Genomic DNA, 17,717 nt, shown 5'->3' with positions numbered 1-17,717 from the left:
ATTTGTTTTCATTAAACATTCTAGAAGCTTCTTATTAATTATTCGTTATTATTTTTTTTAATTATTCAAAATGGCAGATTCATAACCAATCAAAAGGCAGAGTATATTCTAGAAAATTCCCGCGAAAATTTGCAACGAGATTTAGCGTTCTAGACAGTTCTTAGAAAAGAATATAAAAAACCCTTTCAAAGTTAAAGATGCCAAATTAACAAGAAGTAGAAACAAGAAAATAAAGTATAAATTAAAAGATACGAATACTACTACTACTCCAGAAAAATAAAGATGGCGAAAGCAATTGGTATCGATCTTGGTACAACTTACTCCTGCGTTGGAGTTTTTCAACACGGTAAAGTTGAAATCATCGCCAACGATGCTGGTAATCGAACCACACCGAGTTATGTCGCATTCAACGAGAACGAACGACTAATTGGAGACGCAGCAAAAAATCAAGTAGCGATGAACCCTTCAAATACTGTATTCGACGCTAAAAGGTTGATAGGTAGAAAGTTTGATGACTCGACTGTTCAACAAGACAAGATCCATTGGCCATTCGCAGTTGTTAATCGAAATGGAAAACCAAAAATAAAGGTAGGAATTCCATTCAAATTAACTCACAACATAGTTCTAGTCTTACAGTCAACATATTTAAGCGTTCAATAAAATTGACAAATACATTTCATAACTTTTTTCTTAGGTTCAATACAAAAACGAAGACAAAGAGTTTTTCCCAGAAGAAGTTTCTGCCATGGTATTGACAAAAATGAAAGAAACAGCAGAAAACTTTCTTGGAGAAAAAGTTACAGAGGCTGTTATCACAGTACCAGCTTACTTTAACGACTCTCAAAGACAAGCAACGAAAGACGCTGGAGTTATTGCAGGATTAAACGTTTTGCGAGTTATCAATGAACCCACAGCAGCAGCTATTGCTTATGGTTTGGATAAAAGTTCAAATAGCAAAGAACAACATGTTTTAATATTTGATTTGGGTGGAGGAACATTTGATGTTTCAATATTAAGCATTGATGGTGGAATATTCGAAGTTAAATCAACGGCGGGAGACACGCATCTTGGTGGCGAAGATTTTGATAATAATCTCGTTAATTATTTCATTAAGGTAAGCCTTCCCAATCTTTATTATTTTTCATTATCATCTCTATTATCCTGATGGAATTTAAACAGTTAATGAAGCACATATAAAACTGGACATCTTGTTGTTTTTAAGGAGTTTCAACGAAAGAACAGAAAAGATATCAGCGGAAACAAACGAGCAGTAAGACGGTTACGAACGGCTTGCGAAAGAGCTAAAAGAACATTGTCGTCGTCGACTCAAGCAAACATCGAAATCGATTCCTTGTATGAAGGTATCGATTTCTTCACGTCCATCACAAAAGCCAAGTTTGAAGAAATCAATGGAGAGTTATTTAAAAAGACATTGGAACCTGTGCAAAAAGCGTTAACTGATGCAAAACTTCAAAAATCACAAATCGATGAAATCGTTTTAGTTGGAGGTTCCACAAGAATACCGAAAGTTAAAGAAATGTTGAGCAATTTCTTTAATGGAAAGGAGCTTTGCAATTCAGTGAATCCAGACGAAGCTGTTGCGTACGGAGCTGCGATTCAAGCCGCCATCTTGAAGGGAGATAAAAACGAAGCAGTACAAGACTTACTGTTACTCGATGTCGCTCCACTGTCTCTTGGTATTGAAACTGCAGGAGGTGTAATGACACCTATCATCAAACGAAACACCACGATTCCAACAAAGAGAACTCAAGTGTTCACCACATACTCGGATAATCAACCAGGTGTTTCCATTCAAGTTTACGAAGGAGAACGGGCAATGACTAAAGATAATCACTTACTCGGAAAATTTGAACTATCTGGCATTCCACCTGCTCCAAGAGGCGTTCCACAGATTGAAGTCACATTTGATGTTGACGCAAATGGCATCTTAAATGTTGTTGCCAAAGATAAAAGTACTGGAATAGACTCCAAAATAACGATTAAAAACGATAAAGGACGATTATCGCAAGCTGAAGTAGATCGTATGGTAGCAGAAGCAGAAAAGTATAAAGACGAAGACGACAAGCAAAAGGAGAGAGTCGAAGTAAAAAACATCTTAGAAAGTTACGCTTATCAAATGAAGAATACAGTGAACGATGCCAACGTTAAAGATAAATTATCTGAAGACGACAAAGAAGTGATTATTAAAAAATGTGACGAAGTAATCAATTGGTTGGATTCAAACCAACAAGCAGAAAAGTATGAATATGAATCTAAAAAATCCGAACTGGAACAAATCTGCCAACCGATTATGACAAAACTTCATCAGCCTGGAAATGAAAGTGCTGGCGCACAACAAGGACCGACTGTGGAAGAAGTCGATTAAAATATAACAATTTAGTATTTCATATATAATTTTAAAGTATATTTTGTTTCGATATTGTAATTTTTTTAAACAAATAAATAATTGAACATAACTAATATAACATAACAGAACCATATTTCTTACTTTTTAACAAGTTTTCAGGCCGGCCGCGAATGTTGGACGAAGATGTTTGATTGTTTGCTGCCGGCTTTATGTTATATCAAAAACACATAGCGAAAATTGGATGGAATTTCCAGACTAGATAGAAATCCGTGTAAACATGGACAGAAAAATTGCGATTTTACAAAGATACTTGTTAGATCTCAGGTTTTTTTAATATATATAATATGACATTAACGTGATGTCAAACAAAGACAACATTTAATATCTTACGATGGTCATCAAAAACAGGAAGAGTTTTTTAAAAAAGTTAAACAATATTATTTTAAACTGTATGCTCATTTTTTACTTTGGCATCCTTAACAACCTTAACCTAATCACTGAGAAGTGTAATATAATTTCCCCTGTAATAACTTTATCCGAGAAACAAGCAGTTTACCTTTTTGAAAAACACAGTCATTGACCAAGGTATGAAAGCTTGTCTGTTATAACAATTTCTTCATTTTCATTAAAAGTTCAATAAGAACTTTATTCGGTTTTCTTTTTCAACTTTCTTTTGTATTTTTTTAAAAATATTCTTCTTTCTTATAAAAAAAAATCTTATTTCAAAGATTCTCTAACGTGACAAAGTATCGACAAGATAGAAAGAGATGTCAAAAAGATGATGAAAATGTTAGTCAATAATTTGAATATCATTGTTTTGAACAACATGCAGGCTTCTCAACCATACAATATTCATGAAGATTTTGAAGTATACCAGTTGTTATCAATATGTATACAACATTACTAGCAACACCTTCGTTTAGTAATACCAATAATATACAACTCGTATATATCACTTACCCGACCCCTTTTTTTGTTTTGGGTGTGCCTTTTTAATAAAAAAACTGACAAAAGGCAGCAAATTTACAACATTGTCTCCTCTTGACACACTTTGCGGTCGATTGCACTATACCACAGAGCCGGTATTGAAACAATTATCAGATATTCAAAGGATCCTCTACGTAGTAGACACCTCTTCATAGCGGGTAATTTTTAAGAAGTCATGATATTGTGTCCGTTTTAGGGAGGTTTCACTGTATTAAATACTTTAAAAACATCCTGTAATTCCAATAGCATTCTATGAGGAAATTTAAATGGTAAACCACAATCCTTAACATCGGTTACAATTAGATCCCCTGAATAAAAATCCAGTCATGGAAAAAGCACACAACACCGCGCACTGTTTATACAACACCGCACTTCTTATACAACACTGCGCACTTCTTATACAACACTGTTCATCTCTCATACAACACTGCGCCGTTCATATACAAAACTGCACACTTCTTATACAACACTTCTTATGCAACACTGCACTTCTAATACAACATTGCGCAGTGCTTATACAACACTGTGCATTGTTTATGCAACACTGCGCACTTCTTATGCAACACTCCTCACTTCTTATACAGCACTGCACTTCTTACACAACACCGCTTACTTTTCATACAACACTGCATACTTCTTACACAACACTGTGCACTGCCTATACAACACTGTTAACTTCTCATACAACATTGTTCACTTCTCATACAACACTGTTCACTTCTTTTACAGCACTGTGAACTGCTTTACAATTCTGTGCACTGCTTAAACAACACTGCGCAACAATAGTGCCTACTTAACACACAGTGCGTGTGTCATGTCAAATTTTAAATTGCTGCCGCAGTTCTGAAGTCACAACACAGTTGGAAGGTAAACCAACGTCAACCAAACACAAACTGTTTTTTTAAGACCACACATCCTTAAAAAAACATTGTCTTGGACTCAGTACAAGTTACCTGAAGTGAACAAAAAACTTCTAAACAATTTTCTTAACAACACTAGCCACTACGTTCAAATTTCTCCCCCCCCTTATGGATACCTACAATTTTCATAGGCATTATTAGCTTTACTTGTTGAAAACAAAACTGTTTGGACCATACTGTTGCTTACATTTAACTTAACCAGCTTTTGACGGAAATGCGCCTAGACAAAATAACAAGTCTTTCAAAAAATTTTAGTCCTTATCATTTATGACATTAGTATAGTATGTAACAAATGTACCGTAGTGCTTCGAATAAACGCTTGGTTTATTAATTTTTTTGACATTTTTGGGGGCGTCTATTCGAGGGGAGCGCTTAAAAGAGGGGGCGTTTATTAAATTTTTTACACTTTGTTTTTTTGCAGTTTTCAAGGATACCTATAATATATATCTTCACAACAGAAAATAAAAGATATTCATATGTTTTACTGAATATACTTCAAAAGCGAAAAGCTAAATTTCCAACCTTATAACTAAGATTTAGGAAAAAGTAAGTAAGTAAGTATACTTTCACTATTGCCTCAAATAAACGCCCCTTTTGGGGGAGGGGCGAATGAATGACTGAAAAGGAGGGGCGTCTATTCGAGGGGGCGTTTAATAGAAGGAGGCGTTTATTCGAAGCATTACGGTAACTGTGACAAGGCTTTACCCATTGTGTCAAGCTGATAGAGTAGAAGTGTGCACAAAATAATGTTTTAAAAGATTTGTGGTCATGAAATAGTCGTTTTTGTTGAGCAATAACAAAGTTTAACCTTCGATTCCGTAAAGAGTTCTTCCTTTGCGTCTCAAGGCATAAACAACATCCATAGCGGGAACGGTCTAGCGTTTAGCGCGCTCTTTGTATTTACATACATCTGGTTCATCCTTTAATTAACAATCATAAAAAACTTCACGTGGTTTTTACAACAATAATGGTAGCAATGCTGCAGTCTAAGTGGGGCAGCCAAAATGCATTTTAGCGATGCTCCCGTTATGAATTCATAAGTGAAGCATGCGTTAAAATTTTCGCTGCTCCTGTTATGAATTTATAGGTAAGGCATATGTTGAACTTTTAACTGCTCATGTTATGAATTCATAAGTGAAGAATGCGTTATTTTTCTGCTGTTTGTTTCTGCTCTTGTTTTGTTTTGTTCTAGGTTGGGCATACAAATAAAAAATTAAAATATTTCTCTGCTCCACTTAGGGTGACATATGTGAAGCAAAATTAATGGCACTAATGGGCTTCCGTAATATTATAATACCCGTATACGTCTGTCTGTCTGTCACGCAAAATGGTAGCTTAGCTGCGCAGGTAGCGAGACGCACGCAATGCGGTATAAAAAGAACGGGCGAAGCCGTGGATTTTTCCACGGGCTAACGACTAGTGTAATCAGTGTGGAATTATCTTTCCAATGGCATATAACATGATCTATGTTGGAGAAGCAAAAATTTCTGACGTCGGCAACCACGTGACTTTTCGGTGTGTCTGTGTTGAAAATTCTAATCATAATGTTATGATATGTGTTTGTATCAATTTTATGCCTTCACTGAAGGAAGGTATTTTTTTATTTATCCTCCACACTAATTTGCGCTTCCGCAATAAGATATATATTCAGCTCTTTATATTTCTTAGCAATAATTTTTTTTTTAGTACTGTACTACTGTCTATTTAATCTGATTGTTCGAGTGTTTTGATTGTTTTTGAATTTTAAAATCTCTTCACAGAATAGATTATTGATTAATCGCTGCCTACAATCCTTGAAAGAGAATTGGAGAGTTCAATGTCATTGATTGTTGCAGGATCCCTACCCCACAATGAGCGTGCGCCTCTGATGCATAGTAAAGTTGATCTTAACAAACTGAATGAGATCTTCGACCTTATGAAGTTGGTCGATTGTTGAACTGTGACATCCCGCTTTTCAGCAATCATCTCTGATAGTCGTTTGTAAAACGCTCCACACTCACGACCCATTCCTCCATTTGTTGAGAAGACAAGGGGACTGAAGGTCCCATATTCTACGGTGTTTACTCGCTCATTATAATGGCGTTTCTTTTCATCTTCATTCCTTTTGAAGCACTTGCTGAGCTCCAGACCCCTGTATCTTCGAGCACTTAGGTCAAAGACCCTTATATCGAAAAATGCTCTTTGCCCAGGAGTCCAGAACCCAGTAGCACTGATGTCCAAACGTGCTTCTCTGCTGCGATTAGCAGTACGATATTGAAACTGCTCGCCATCTAGAGCCATCAAGCTTGGTTCGCTTCGAACATTGACACATACCTCATCAATTAGCTTTGCTGTTATGTCGCGAATCTCATTATGTCTTAATGTCACAAACCCTCCTTTCTTACAGGACAGCGCATGTGAAACATCAAAACTGCTTCCACAGATACATTCAGTGGGTAATCGAGGTAGGGTCCAGTTATATCGAATACGCAGTGCATCCTGGAACTGCTCTTTGTTGAGATCGTACGCAAGCTCTTTGATTGGAAGATTTGTTAGCCAGATTGAAGAACCGACTAGGCAATTGGAGTCGTTCTTTCTCTTTTGATCTTCATTCAACTCGGCTCTGACTCGCACCAGTTTCTCTTTATTTCGTTGGTTCTTCTCACTTTTAAACATTGCAATTGATTTTATTTCCCCATTTTCAGTGGTGCCAAGTATCTGATTCTGAAGTTTAAATGTAAACTGCTTTGAATTCTCGTGCTCGATCGGTGCAATTTCACAGACATTTTTAAGACCAAGTCCGCCCATCCGAGGCGGGAGGGACAGAAGATCTCTTTCTGTGTCGTTTATGACTTTCCCACCAGTGATGGCTGGTATAAATTGATGTCTCAAAATATCTTCAATTGGTTGGAGGTAATCTTCCATTTGAGGTATCGTTCGAATGAAGTATGAGTAGCGATGCTGAAAGCCACTCACATAACATGCATATGCCGCCTGTGGCTGGGTGACTGCAATCTGTGTCAGCAAGGTCAATTCATCAGACCAGTGTTTGACAGTATTGATCTTTGGCTGTTTTACTTCCAATAACGGCGCCAAGATGTCTCTCACCATCTTTGGATATTTGTATATTTGTGCCTTCAAACACTGTTTTGGCAAGATCAAAGTGTTCCTCTTTTACAATTAGCCATGATTTCATTGGCTGGGGAAAGTATCCAAAGTGTGGACCGATTGTTGTAATATTGGTCCACCATTGCTTCAATGATTGCAATTTTCCTGTTGATGTAATATCGTCCGCAAATGCTGCCATTTGATCTGGAACATCAGCAATTGTTGACAACATGATGTTAAGGAGTGGTGTAATTCCAATAGCATAAACTGCTATGCCAATTGGGTCTCCTTGAGTGGTCCCTTCATTAGAGCGAAGTTCAATTCCACCAATGACAAACAATCTGGCAGGCACACGATAACAATTGACGACATAATTTGAGAACTCTGGACACAATATTTGCACATTGTGAAGTAGAGCTTTCCGATTAATGTTATTGAAAGCATTAGCGGCATCTACTAGTATCACCGCCTCAGCTCCTTCACTTTCAAATGCTTTCCTCATCGAGTGGATTGCAGCCTCACTTCCTCCTTTTTGACCAGAACACATCTGCTCCCTGCTCCCCGATATGATAACATCTCCTTTAACAATTGACATAACCAACTTTCCACAGATCCGCCTTAGCACTTCCCCGACCCCAATGGGTCGGACTCCTGGTTTCTTATCAAGTGGTACTAACCTTGCAGCTAGAAAACCCTGCAACGATTGATCATTTATTTGTTGGGTGCAAATTTTCTTTGTGACATTTGTAATGGACGATCGTAAATCCTTGCCACACTCTCCATACATTTTCGATGTCAGCGGCCTTCTCCATCCATCAGCATCAAAACCAGAAGGACCCGAACCACCTTGTGTTGCCAATGCAGATTTTAGTACCATTTGCTCATCAATAGCATCAAATATCATCGGATTGATGCGTTGAACAGGGCCATGCAGTAGATTGTAATCATTAGTATTTTGTCCTTTGGGATGCTTCTCCTTCAGTGTTGCAATTGTCGCATCGTCTAATGGAAGCACTCATCCACTCATATTGTTTGTAAGCAATTTGATTGCGCCATGCACATCACCTCTTTCCATTTTCTCCTTAAACTGTCTTGAGATTGTTTCAATTGTTTTCTTCTCCATAATTTTTGGCAGTCTTGATTGTAGTGTTTCTGCCTCATTCACCAACGCATTAATATCCCCTCTATGCCATAAACGCAGTCTTCTTTCCAGAGCTTTTACATGGTCTCTGGTTTTGGAGGTTTTGCTTGGTTTTTGGAGTAAAAGGGCTGGCATGATGTGAATCGCCTTTATAGATATCGATCCCAGCGGGCTATCTTCTACCCAAGCATTAAGCAATCTAGTTATTTCCCGGGTAAAGTCTTTGCCAGCGCCTCCACTTGGGAGCATGAAAAGATTTTTTCCCCAGAAAACGATTTTTTCATAGCAGGAATCAATCAGTTTTGTAAAATCACTTCCCTTCACTTCACCCCAGTAAAACTGTTCAGGAGTTGTTACTTCTGTTGCATTGTTGTTAGAATTTTCATGCATAGGAACCTCTTCTTCTGCAGGCAGAAGATCGACTCTTGACATAATTACTTTACATTGTCTCTGATGTTGTAGAGCACCTCTCGCCGTACGGAATAATTTTCTTCACTTTACACACGGAACTTCCGTTGATGTCGATGGTAGGCCTTGGCCCATCACTTCGTCTGCTGCAGTTGCAGGTCTTGAATTTCCGATGGAATCGCTATTCCCCCCATTATTCGCCCAGCTAGTACTATTATTGAAAATAACTATCTTGATACTATCTCAGCAACTCGTTGCGTTATCATAATTTTAAATTCACCAACAACAGCACTAAAATTCCGTTACGGAAAAGCGTCCGCCATCTTGGGAAGCTATTGCGGTTAAAATAAGATATATATTCATCCGCTATATGACAAAGAAATGGCGGAATGGCAAGTTGGACTTTAGCACAGTGTCCGAATATCAGGGAAATTGTTTTCAAAGGACTCCGCGTGGTTAAAATGGACGTAGTGTATATACGTACGCACTTTTGCCCATTTTTGAGTACGTATATGTTCATCCGCTATTCGTACGTAAAGTGCTTTAGGGTTAGGGTTAGGATTCTTTTTCCTTTTTTCTACGTATTATTACGCACTATTAATACGCACTTTATGTCTTATTAAAGTGCGTACGAATATACAGTTCCTAAAATGGAGGGTGTACTGGCGTGTGTCTAGCCAAAGAACCAGCGTAATTTTTCTTACCACTGGGAAATCGAAGTAGTTAAGGTGGGAAAAATTTAGTTTGAGAGAAACTCATTTTATCAACTCGAAGAAGAAAGCTTAGTTAACTAGGCTAGCGTGTGTATACCTGGCAAATAAAAGTTGAAAGGTTAGCTATAACTAGCTAGTTACAAGATTTTCTGTGTGTCTAATTTTAGTTATAGTTGCATGAAGTCAAACAACTGTGCCTTTAATTTGTGCCAACCCAGCAGACCGAAGCAAAGCAGTTTTAGTGCGTTAATTTAGTTTACTACGCTAATGAATATTCAGAAAAATTGTGTGCATTATTTATGGTGTGCCTTTGCATATAATTGTGCGAATGTTGAGCACTCAAAGCTTGTTTAGCATGCACAAAATTGATGTAACCTGAACCGACCAGGAAACTAACAGGTGCCCCTCCAACTTGTACGAAAACAAGTATATAATCCTAACAGGGGCCTTCGAAAATTTTTTTTGGGCTCCGTTAGCGGGATATCGCCGCTAAGGGGGGAGGGGGTCTAAAGTTTAAAAAAAAATCTGCTAAGGATTAAGAAATTTCAAAAATTTGTTTGTGGCCGTAAAATTCCTCGTCGTTCGTGAGCATAATTCCTCTTGTCATCAATTCCGATAACTTTTATCTACAAAACACACCCCTGAGCCTTCCAAGATTTACCCGAATGTGTATATTTCACGGACGGAAATCCGCTAAAAGAGGGGGGAAGGGGTCCGAATCTTAGTGGCGATATCCCGCTAAGGGGGCATGAAAAAAACATTGAAATATTTATATCCTAAGTTTCCCAAAATATGCTCAGAGATGCTTAGAGCTTTATTGTGAAACATCGTTGTTACATAATTCACAGAAGTTCTTTAGCTACATAACACCGTTTTACAGTTGAGTAAAAAATAGGATACCCTTATTTATCCAACTCAAGTTATCTGTGCGCACTGTACTAATCATCCTTAAACCAATACTTTTATTACATTTCAAAGATTGATTTTTCTTTCATATGTACCCGAACATACAATTTTGAACTTTTGAGAGTGAATTGAATACATTAACTGCAGTTCTCTGGGTTTCACTTTTCACATAGCTACTTCTTGTTGTCTTCTGGATCTTAGTAGGCCTTAGTGCTTCAGTGCAAACTAATAAACGGGTTAGGCTATGGCAGTCTCGTGTGGCCTATATTTTGTTTAAGCCAGCATTAGTAAGTTAAACATACTTGTTTAAGCAGCTTGAACAAGTATGTTTAACTGTGGGCTTTAAATACATTAAAGTGCTGAGATTTCGTGCAACAAAAAACCCCCATTCTACAGGATCTACAAAGAATCTACCGTAATTTAATAAAATATTTTCATTGACCCACCATGTGAGTGCATAACTAGTGAAAATTATATACATCTTTTACTGGGAAAATGTCAGATACTAAAATTTAACCGATGCTTCAACTTCAAGCTGTTTGAGCACAACTTTCCAAAAATATTGATTGATTCACTGGCTGATATAATCAGGCAGTTTTCAAACTTTTGTTTTCCATGTTTGAACCAATCGTTGAAGATAGGCACCAATTTCTTCAGATTTATATTGAAGAAGAACTACTTTGTTCATCACTAACATACTGCCAAGTAGTGAGCGGGATTCGATCCGCAGTCCCCAGAACTGGGAGCTGCAGACAAACCCACTACACTACGTGCGGCAATATGTTAGTGACAAACTCAGATAAATTTTCCGGATGGTGTGTATACATATAGGCGAATATTTATCATAGCACATCCATTCTTCAGATTTCTTTGAGTGATTTTATTTCAAAATCCTTAGGTTCTACGGCATCGACCAGTCCATCGCTGATTACATTACACACTCAAGAACCGCCTTGTTTCCTGAGCTTTTCTTTGTTAGCAGTTTGAATTGTCTGTACTCTAAGTTTTGATTGAAAACCATCACAATTCACAATTCATATTTTTTATTAGACCTCTTTTACACGATTTAAAAGTTTTCGGTGCAATCTATACGAAAAAAGGTGCATCATTAGCCGTAAATGTATTTTTAATGAACTTGAATGAAGTTGATAAATTTGATATATGCTATCAATGGAAAGGAGGTTGATATGCTAATTTGTAATTTGATGTGTATATGTTACTTGTAACAAAGTTGAGCTGCCAATAACAACCAGGCTTAAACTCTTCTCGAAAGGAAAAAATGTCTAGACGTTTTAAGTCATTACCACATTATTCTATTTGAAAGTAAGAAAACCAACAACAAGACTATATTTGTTACTAAGCTAAGTCTGATTTGCCTTGTGGTATATATTACAAAGGAATTACAAAAATATCACAAAGGAATAAACACATCATGGAATTTAGAAGTAAATTATGTGACTAAAACGTTTTTGGCTAATTTTATTTTTTGCTTGACCCTGCGCAAATATCGCCCCACCAACATTTGTGTGAAACTATAACATAAAGTTCAGATTGGACCTGTTTGTTTAGGTAATCCTGTAAGAAGGGTGCTATAAACTTTCTTTTTTTTAAGCATAACGGTTATAAACATTCTTAGGCTCAGGTAGGGGAATTTTTTATGCAAATGCTCTAGGAGTATTGCTCAGCTTTTGTAAATCCTTCTGATGCGTGTTTTTTCTGATGTTATGCATATTTTAACTATACACAATATTTTTTTTACCCTAATTAACACCACTACATTGTGTGAACTTGGTCTTCTGTAGTTAATTCCAGGGGTTTCGGTTGTTTTGTTTAAAGCTTAAGAACAGGACTTCTACTTTTTTATTTTTTTGCTTTAAAAAGAATAACATGTATACATATTATACATTTTGAATCTTCACTTTCTTATAAAAAAATGTAATATAACAAGAAAATGACCCTATGATGGTTTAAGGGACTATAGACATTAAGGAAAGAACTTCAAATGTCAGAAAAAATGTCTATTATTAACATTTTGCAAAATTCCATCACAAATCCCTCATTTTCATTGATGTTATTTCCATGGGATTTTTAAAATCTAAAATAAATTATTCTTTAATGTCATTTTTATTTGTTTTGTAAAATGTTTGCACAGAAAAGTTGGATAAATAAACCATACAAAATATACTTTGTGGAAAAAGGGTGAAAAAGAAGGTGTTTTTAGTTTACTTAAATATTTTTGTTATGATTTTGTTTGTGTGTGAAAATGTTTGTGTGTGCCAATTTTCTGGATTACTTTGTTAAACTGAATTAATGTTATATTTTTTCTTCTTCAAAGTTTAGATATATAGTATATATAGTATCATATATATTCCTTAAACCCCTGAAATTAAATAGAGTTACTTTAAAACATGTCAAAAATAAAATATACAGTGTCAAGGTTACTCGCTCTCGGTGGTTTAACAGCTGCGTCTGGTTCAACTTACGCATTTTATCGGTACTCATTGCTTGGCGAAACACCAACTGCGGACTGTAGAGCAGGATTAAAATATGGCGTGAAAGAAAATGATTCATTTTTCGGAAAACTCACAGACTGGGACGATAACTGGGATGCTAGAAAAAATTACTACAAAAAAAACAAAGATGCAGAGCCACAGATACCAGTGTTGGACAATAATACTGATAAAGCTGTTCCCACACCTGTCACACCAGCAGTTAAGGGACCAACAGCCACTAGACATGTGATTCTAATTCGACATGGGCAATATAATCAAAATTCAAGTAATGATGCTGAGAGAACTCTCACTGCACTCGGAAGGTAGGTGTTAAAATTGTAAAATCCAGAAACTTTTTTTTATTATTGGAGAATTATAGGTGTTTATTCATAAAGGAGTTATTTCTGATGATGGCCTTTGGAATGTAAGGTCGAAATATCAATTTTGAATTAAGATTCTGTTTATATATCAAGTCATCTCCTAATTTTTCTGTGAAAGGTTTTTGGTAGATTTTTAAAAATAACAAGGCAAATAACACTGGGCAAGAAATTGTTATTTTGCACACTTTTTCGCAGATGTTTTTATTTTATTCATTGCAATTAAACTTCATGTTTTTGTGTGACATTTTTCTGTTAAAGATTAAAACCATTAATATTTATTTCAAAGCCTTATGTCTAAAGTATTGAACAGAAGGTGAAAATATGATTTTTAATTTTTATTTTATAACGCTTTTACGCTTAAAACCGGAGATTTCGGGAGTCTTTTGGTTGAGTATTGGCTGTTTAAAACCCTCTTTTAAATGCATATTTTGATAAAATTATAAATGATGAACTAAATTGGGTTGGTAGTGTTGTTTTAAATTTGCATAACTACTTCAAAAATGAAACAACAGGTAAACAACAGCCTAGCCAGAATTAAATGCAAATAAAAAAAACGAGAGAGGAGAAAAAATAGGATTAAAACAACAATATATATACTCCAAATAAACTCTCTGTTATATATGTTTCATATATATATATATATATATACTAAAACTTTGGTGTTACTGTTGCACTAATCTATAAATGAGCAGGCAAAAGTTGATTATTGTTCTCCCATGCAGATACTCGACACAAACAACAAAGAAAATAAAAGTTGACTCTGAAAGAAAGAAACACTGTTAAGCCTAAGATGGCATAAAGCAAAATTTTTAATTGTCTTTGTGAAAATGAACACGTAAAGAAAAGCAAATAAGCCAATTTATTTGTCAGATCGTTTACTTTTCTTTCCTTAGGCAACAGGCACTGGCAACTGGTGAACGGTTAAAAGCGTTAAATATAAAGTTTGATAAGTTAACTATGTCAACCATGACGCGTGCTCAAGAAACAGCTGATATAATTAGCAAATCGTTTCCCAATATTCCACAATCTGAATGTTCAATGCTGCGAGAGGGTGCACCCTATCCGTGTGAACCAGCACCATCAAAATGGAGACCGGAGAATCATGTGAGTTTGTTTGTTTTAAATCAATTTTAATTGCAATGTCTGCACATATATTTTGTGAAAATTTAATTTCACCTTTTCAAAAACTTTTTAAAGACATTTGCGGTGTCTTCATAATCATACCCCTTCAAAATTTTAAGCTGACAAACTAGCTAGCACTGTTTTATTATGAAATGTCTTTTAGTGATATTAGGTGAATTGATATTATGAGAAAAAAGTGCCTGTTTTCTTTACTTTACTTTTCAGTCACATTTTACAGAGGTTCCGCCTCTCCCGAGTTTATTGGGTTATCCTCACTTTTATAGAATTCAGTAAACTTTTTACTGCATTGTGCTCTATTAAAAATAACGTCAATGTCGTATTTTCATTGTTTACTAGAAGTTTTTTCAAGACAATGCGAGGATAGAAGGTGCATTCCGAAAATATATCCATCGTGCAGATCCTTCACAAACAGAAGATAGTCACGAACTGATCGTGTGTCATGCGAATGTCATACGCTATTTTGTTTGCAGGTATATGTTTCTTCTTTTGTGGTTTGGAGTTCCTCATTTAAAGTTGCGTTAAGGTTTGTTATCTGCAAATACCCCCCCCCCCCCCCCCAAAAAAAAAAAAAAAAAAAAAACTTCTCCCTTCTTGGTGTCCAACAAAAAAACACAGAGTTCATGTGAATTGGAGACATCAGCATTGGATAAAAGAAATCCAAATCTGTTTGAGAAAGAAAGCGTAAATGTTTACTTGTAGGTCCTGTCTCTGAAATTAGATTATTTTTCCTAAAATATTTTGGATGAGATCGTAGTCTCTTTAATAGTAGAATTTCATGTGAAATGGTAAATAGTATTTGGCAAAATAGTTTTAAATTAGTTTCATATGCGAACCTATTTATCCATTTTATACAACCTCCACTCAGATATTCGGTTGACCCAAATCAATTAACTCGTAATAATGCAAGTTTTATCAACTGGATTTTAGTATCTGCTTATTTTGTTGCAAGTGTATTCATGAAGGATGGGAAAACACCCTGAAGAATATTCTAATCTTTTTCTTCTTATAGAGCGTTACAATTTCCACCAGAAGGTTGGCTGCGGATGAGTATCGGTAACTGTGGTGTGACGTGGTTAACTATACGACCGAGTGGCAACGTGTCTTTACGAGGGCTTGGCGATACCGGTCATTTACCGCCTGATCACGTAACGTTCAAATAATTTCGTTGTTATCGGAAATGTTGCGTTTTTTAAAGAATTACCAAACTCATACTGCAGAGAACATACAGTGTAATTAAATTATATTAGTCAAACAGCAGCTTGGAATTCCATTAGATGGATCTAATCAGATGCGTGGATTCTATTAGATGGGTATAGTTAATGATCCAATCAGACATGGATTTTGTTAGATGGATGCAATTAGCCAATAATATGCATCAATTCTATTATATGGGTTTAATTAACCAATGAGCTGCGCGATTAGTCATTTCAACTTGCGTTTTATCAATAATGTTAAAAAAATATTTGCCATATTAATGTGTGTTGTACCTCACCTAACGTGTATATATTTTTTTATAATTTTCACGTTTTGTTTTGCTGACCTATTGTAGAAACATTTGAAGTGTTTAATTTAGACAGTCGCGGCTTCAAATTTATAAAAAAATCCACAGTTAAGGTAACGCAGGGAACTGTGCACTGAGTACACAGTTCCCTGCGAACTCACCGTATTATGACATGACCTTTGCGTTTATTGCTCACATTATACCTTAAAATACTTTTTTTATATTTGGATACGATGTAGAAAAACACGTGGTCCTAGAATAACCTTGAAACATGCCCATATCGTCTTGCTACGACGATAAATGCTTGCTGTATATGATAAAAATGGGCCGCGCCGCAGAACTCTTTTTTTGTTTGAATTTTACTTCAACTCATATATGTGTTTTGAATGGTCGTGAGGTTTTTGTGTAAATATTGTTAAATAGAATAGCTAGTACGTATGTGAAGTTTTTTAAAAGAACTCTGTTATAACTATTTTATTGCTAGCCTAGTTAGTTAAAGCTTTCTTCGAGGATATCCAATTTAGCTTAAACGCAAACAAATGTCGGAGCAAATCCCTAAAATTTAAATCCAACTCATAGAAAACTCCGTATTGCAATCAACCAATGAGCATATTAATCGGTGTGGTTACATCTTAACCCTCTTAAATAATACAAGAATAAATTATATTTGTTCAGGTGAGTGAGGCCATTCGCGTTCAAAACAAGATTTCCCGATATTGATCACGTAAGCAAAGAAAAATAGAATTAACCAATCAAAAAGCGCGGTCAGTATTCTGCCCGCAGAAAAATCGTGTGAGATTCAGTGTAATTTTTCCCACTTTTCGATTTCCTTGTGGTAAGAAAAAGCATGTGTCTCCTGGCTACTTCATTGCAGCTAATGCAAAATCAGATGTTCAAAAATACGCCACGTTTTTCGGGATAACGAAAGTCAAAACAGGAAGTTACAAGAGCGATACAAGAGCATGTTTTCAATTATGAATTCCACTAAGGTTATCACGTGCTTCTGTTATTCAGGAGTGGCCACTATTTCTGGAAACTTTTAAAACTCCTCGAGGAATGTTGGAAATATAGGTAGTAACTCTGAAAAATAATTTTTCTAAATCTATTTTATGTGTGTCAGTTCGATTTTTAAGTCGTCGAAACAAAAACTTTACAACAATTTCTTAGACTTCACATAATGATAAGCATATGCTTAAAAAATGACCAAATGTAAGCGTACCGAATGTTGATAAATGTCATGCTTTTAAAAAAAACGTACGCGTGACTTTCTTCGGGGAAAAACCTCAAACAAAATGACAGCGCAATCTCTATTATGAAGCGTTCCTGTAGAATATCATCGGCGTAGAAGACCGCTGGGAACGAGGTGGATACATTCAATGGCTCAAATGTATACTAAAATTCACTAGATAGAGTTGGCGATACAACCTCGTCCCCAGGGCATCTTGTATTTTTTCTGACCCCGGGACGGCGATACGAACATGTAACGCCGTCCCGGGGTTGGAAAAGATACAAGATGCCCTGGGGACGAGGTTGTTGGCGATAGTTATAAATAACAACTCGGCGAAATCGAGTCTTGTTTCGATATCATAGTTTGTGAAAGTCCTTTCTAGAACGTTTTTGTTGTTGTTGCAATTTTGCATGCTTATCCAGATCGCAGCTTTTCCGATATTT

General features: G+C 36.1%; 2 protein-coding genes across 3 annotated transcripts; both read left to right on the top strand.

Annotated features, from left to right (window-relative positions):
• Window positions 1-198: 198 nt before the first annotated feature.
• Window positions 199-2,496, top strand: LOC130623545 (heat shock cognate 71 kDa protein-like). The gene is made up of 3 exons (XM_057439037.1): window positions 199-588; window positions 695-1,114; window positions 1,223-2,496. The coding sequence occupies exons 1-3, from the start codon at window positions 283-285 to the stop codon at window positions 2,384-2,386; spliced, it is 1,890 nt and encodes a 629-aa protein (XP_057295020.1). The 5' UTR covers window positions 199-282; the 3' UTR covers window positions 2,387-2,496.
• A 10,337-nt stretch (window positions 2,497-12,833) lies between these two features.
• Window positions 12,834-16,523, top strand: LOC130623548 (serine/threonine-protein phosphatase PGAM5, mitochondrial-like). Of its 2 annotated transcripts, none has more exons than XM_057439042.1 (4): window positions 12,834-13,345; window positions 14,296-14,506; window positions 14,885-15,015; window positions 15,555-16,523. In XM_057439042.1, the coding sequence occupies exons 1-4, from the start codon at window positions 12,939-12,941 to the stop codon at window positions 15,703-15,705; spliced, it is 900 nt and encodes a 299-aa protein (XP_057295025.1). In that variant the 5' UTR covers window positions 12,834-12,938; the 3' UTR covers window positions 15,706-16,523. The 2 variants fall into 2 exon arrangements, with proteins under 2 accessions (XP_057295025.1, XP_057295024.1); XM_057439041.1 differs by having other exon boundaries at window positions 12,836-13,345; window positions 14,882-15,015.
• Window positions 16,524-17,717: the final 1,194 nt, after the last annotated feature.

This window comes from Hydractinia symbiolongicarpus, chromosome 13 (genome assembly GCF_029227915.1).
Source record: "Hydractinia symbiolongicarpus strain clone_291-10 chromosome 13, HSymV2.1, whole genome shotgun sequence".
Lineage (NCBI taxonomy): Eukaryota > Metazoa > Cnidaria > Hydrozoa > Anthoathecata > Hydractiniidae > Hydractinia > Hydractinia symbiolongicarpus.
This window is presented reverse-complemented; position numbering and strand designations above follow the sequence as displayed.

Excerpts from the sequence above, each read along its gene's own strand:
- LOC130623548 (XM_057439041.1), top strand. The coding sequence starts at position 12,939 with ATGTCAAAAATAAAATATACAGTGTCAAGGTTACTCGCTCTCGGTGGT. Across the intron at positions 14,507-14,881 it reads AATGGAGACCGGAGAATCAT|AAGTTTTTTCAAGACAATGC; the intron begins GTGAGTTTGTTT and ends ATTGTTTACTAG. Across the intron at positions 15,016-15,554 it reads ATACGCTATTTTGTTTGCAG|AGCGTTACAATTTCCACCAG; the intron begins GTATATGTTTCT and ends TTCTTCTTATAG.
- LOC130623545 (XM_057439037.1), top strand. The coding sequence starts at position 283 with ATGGCGAAAGCAATTGGTATCGATCTTGGTACAACTTACTCCTGCGTT. Across the intron at positions 589-694 it reads ATGGAAAACCAAAAATAAAG|GTTCAATACAAAAACGAAGA; the intron begins GTAGGAATTCCA and ends CTTTTTTCTTAG. Across the intron at positions 1,115-1,222 it reads TCGTTAATTATTTCATTAAG|GAGTTTCAACGAAAGAACAG; the intron begins GTAAGCCTTCCC and ends GTTGTTTTTAAG.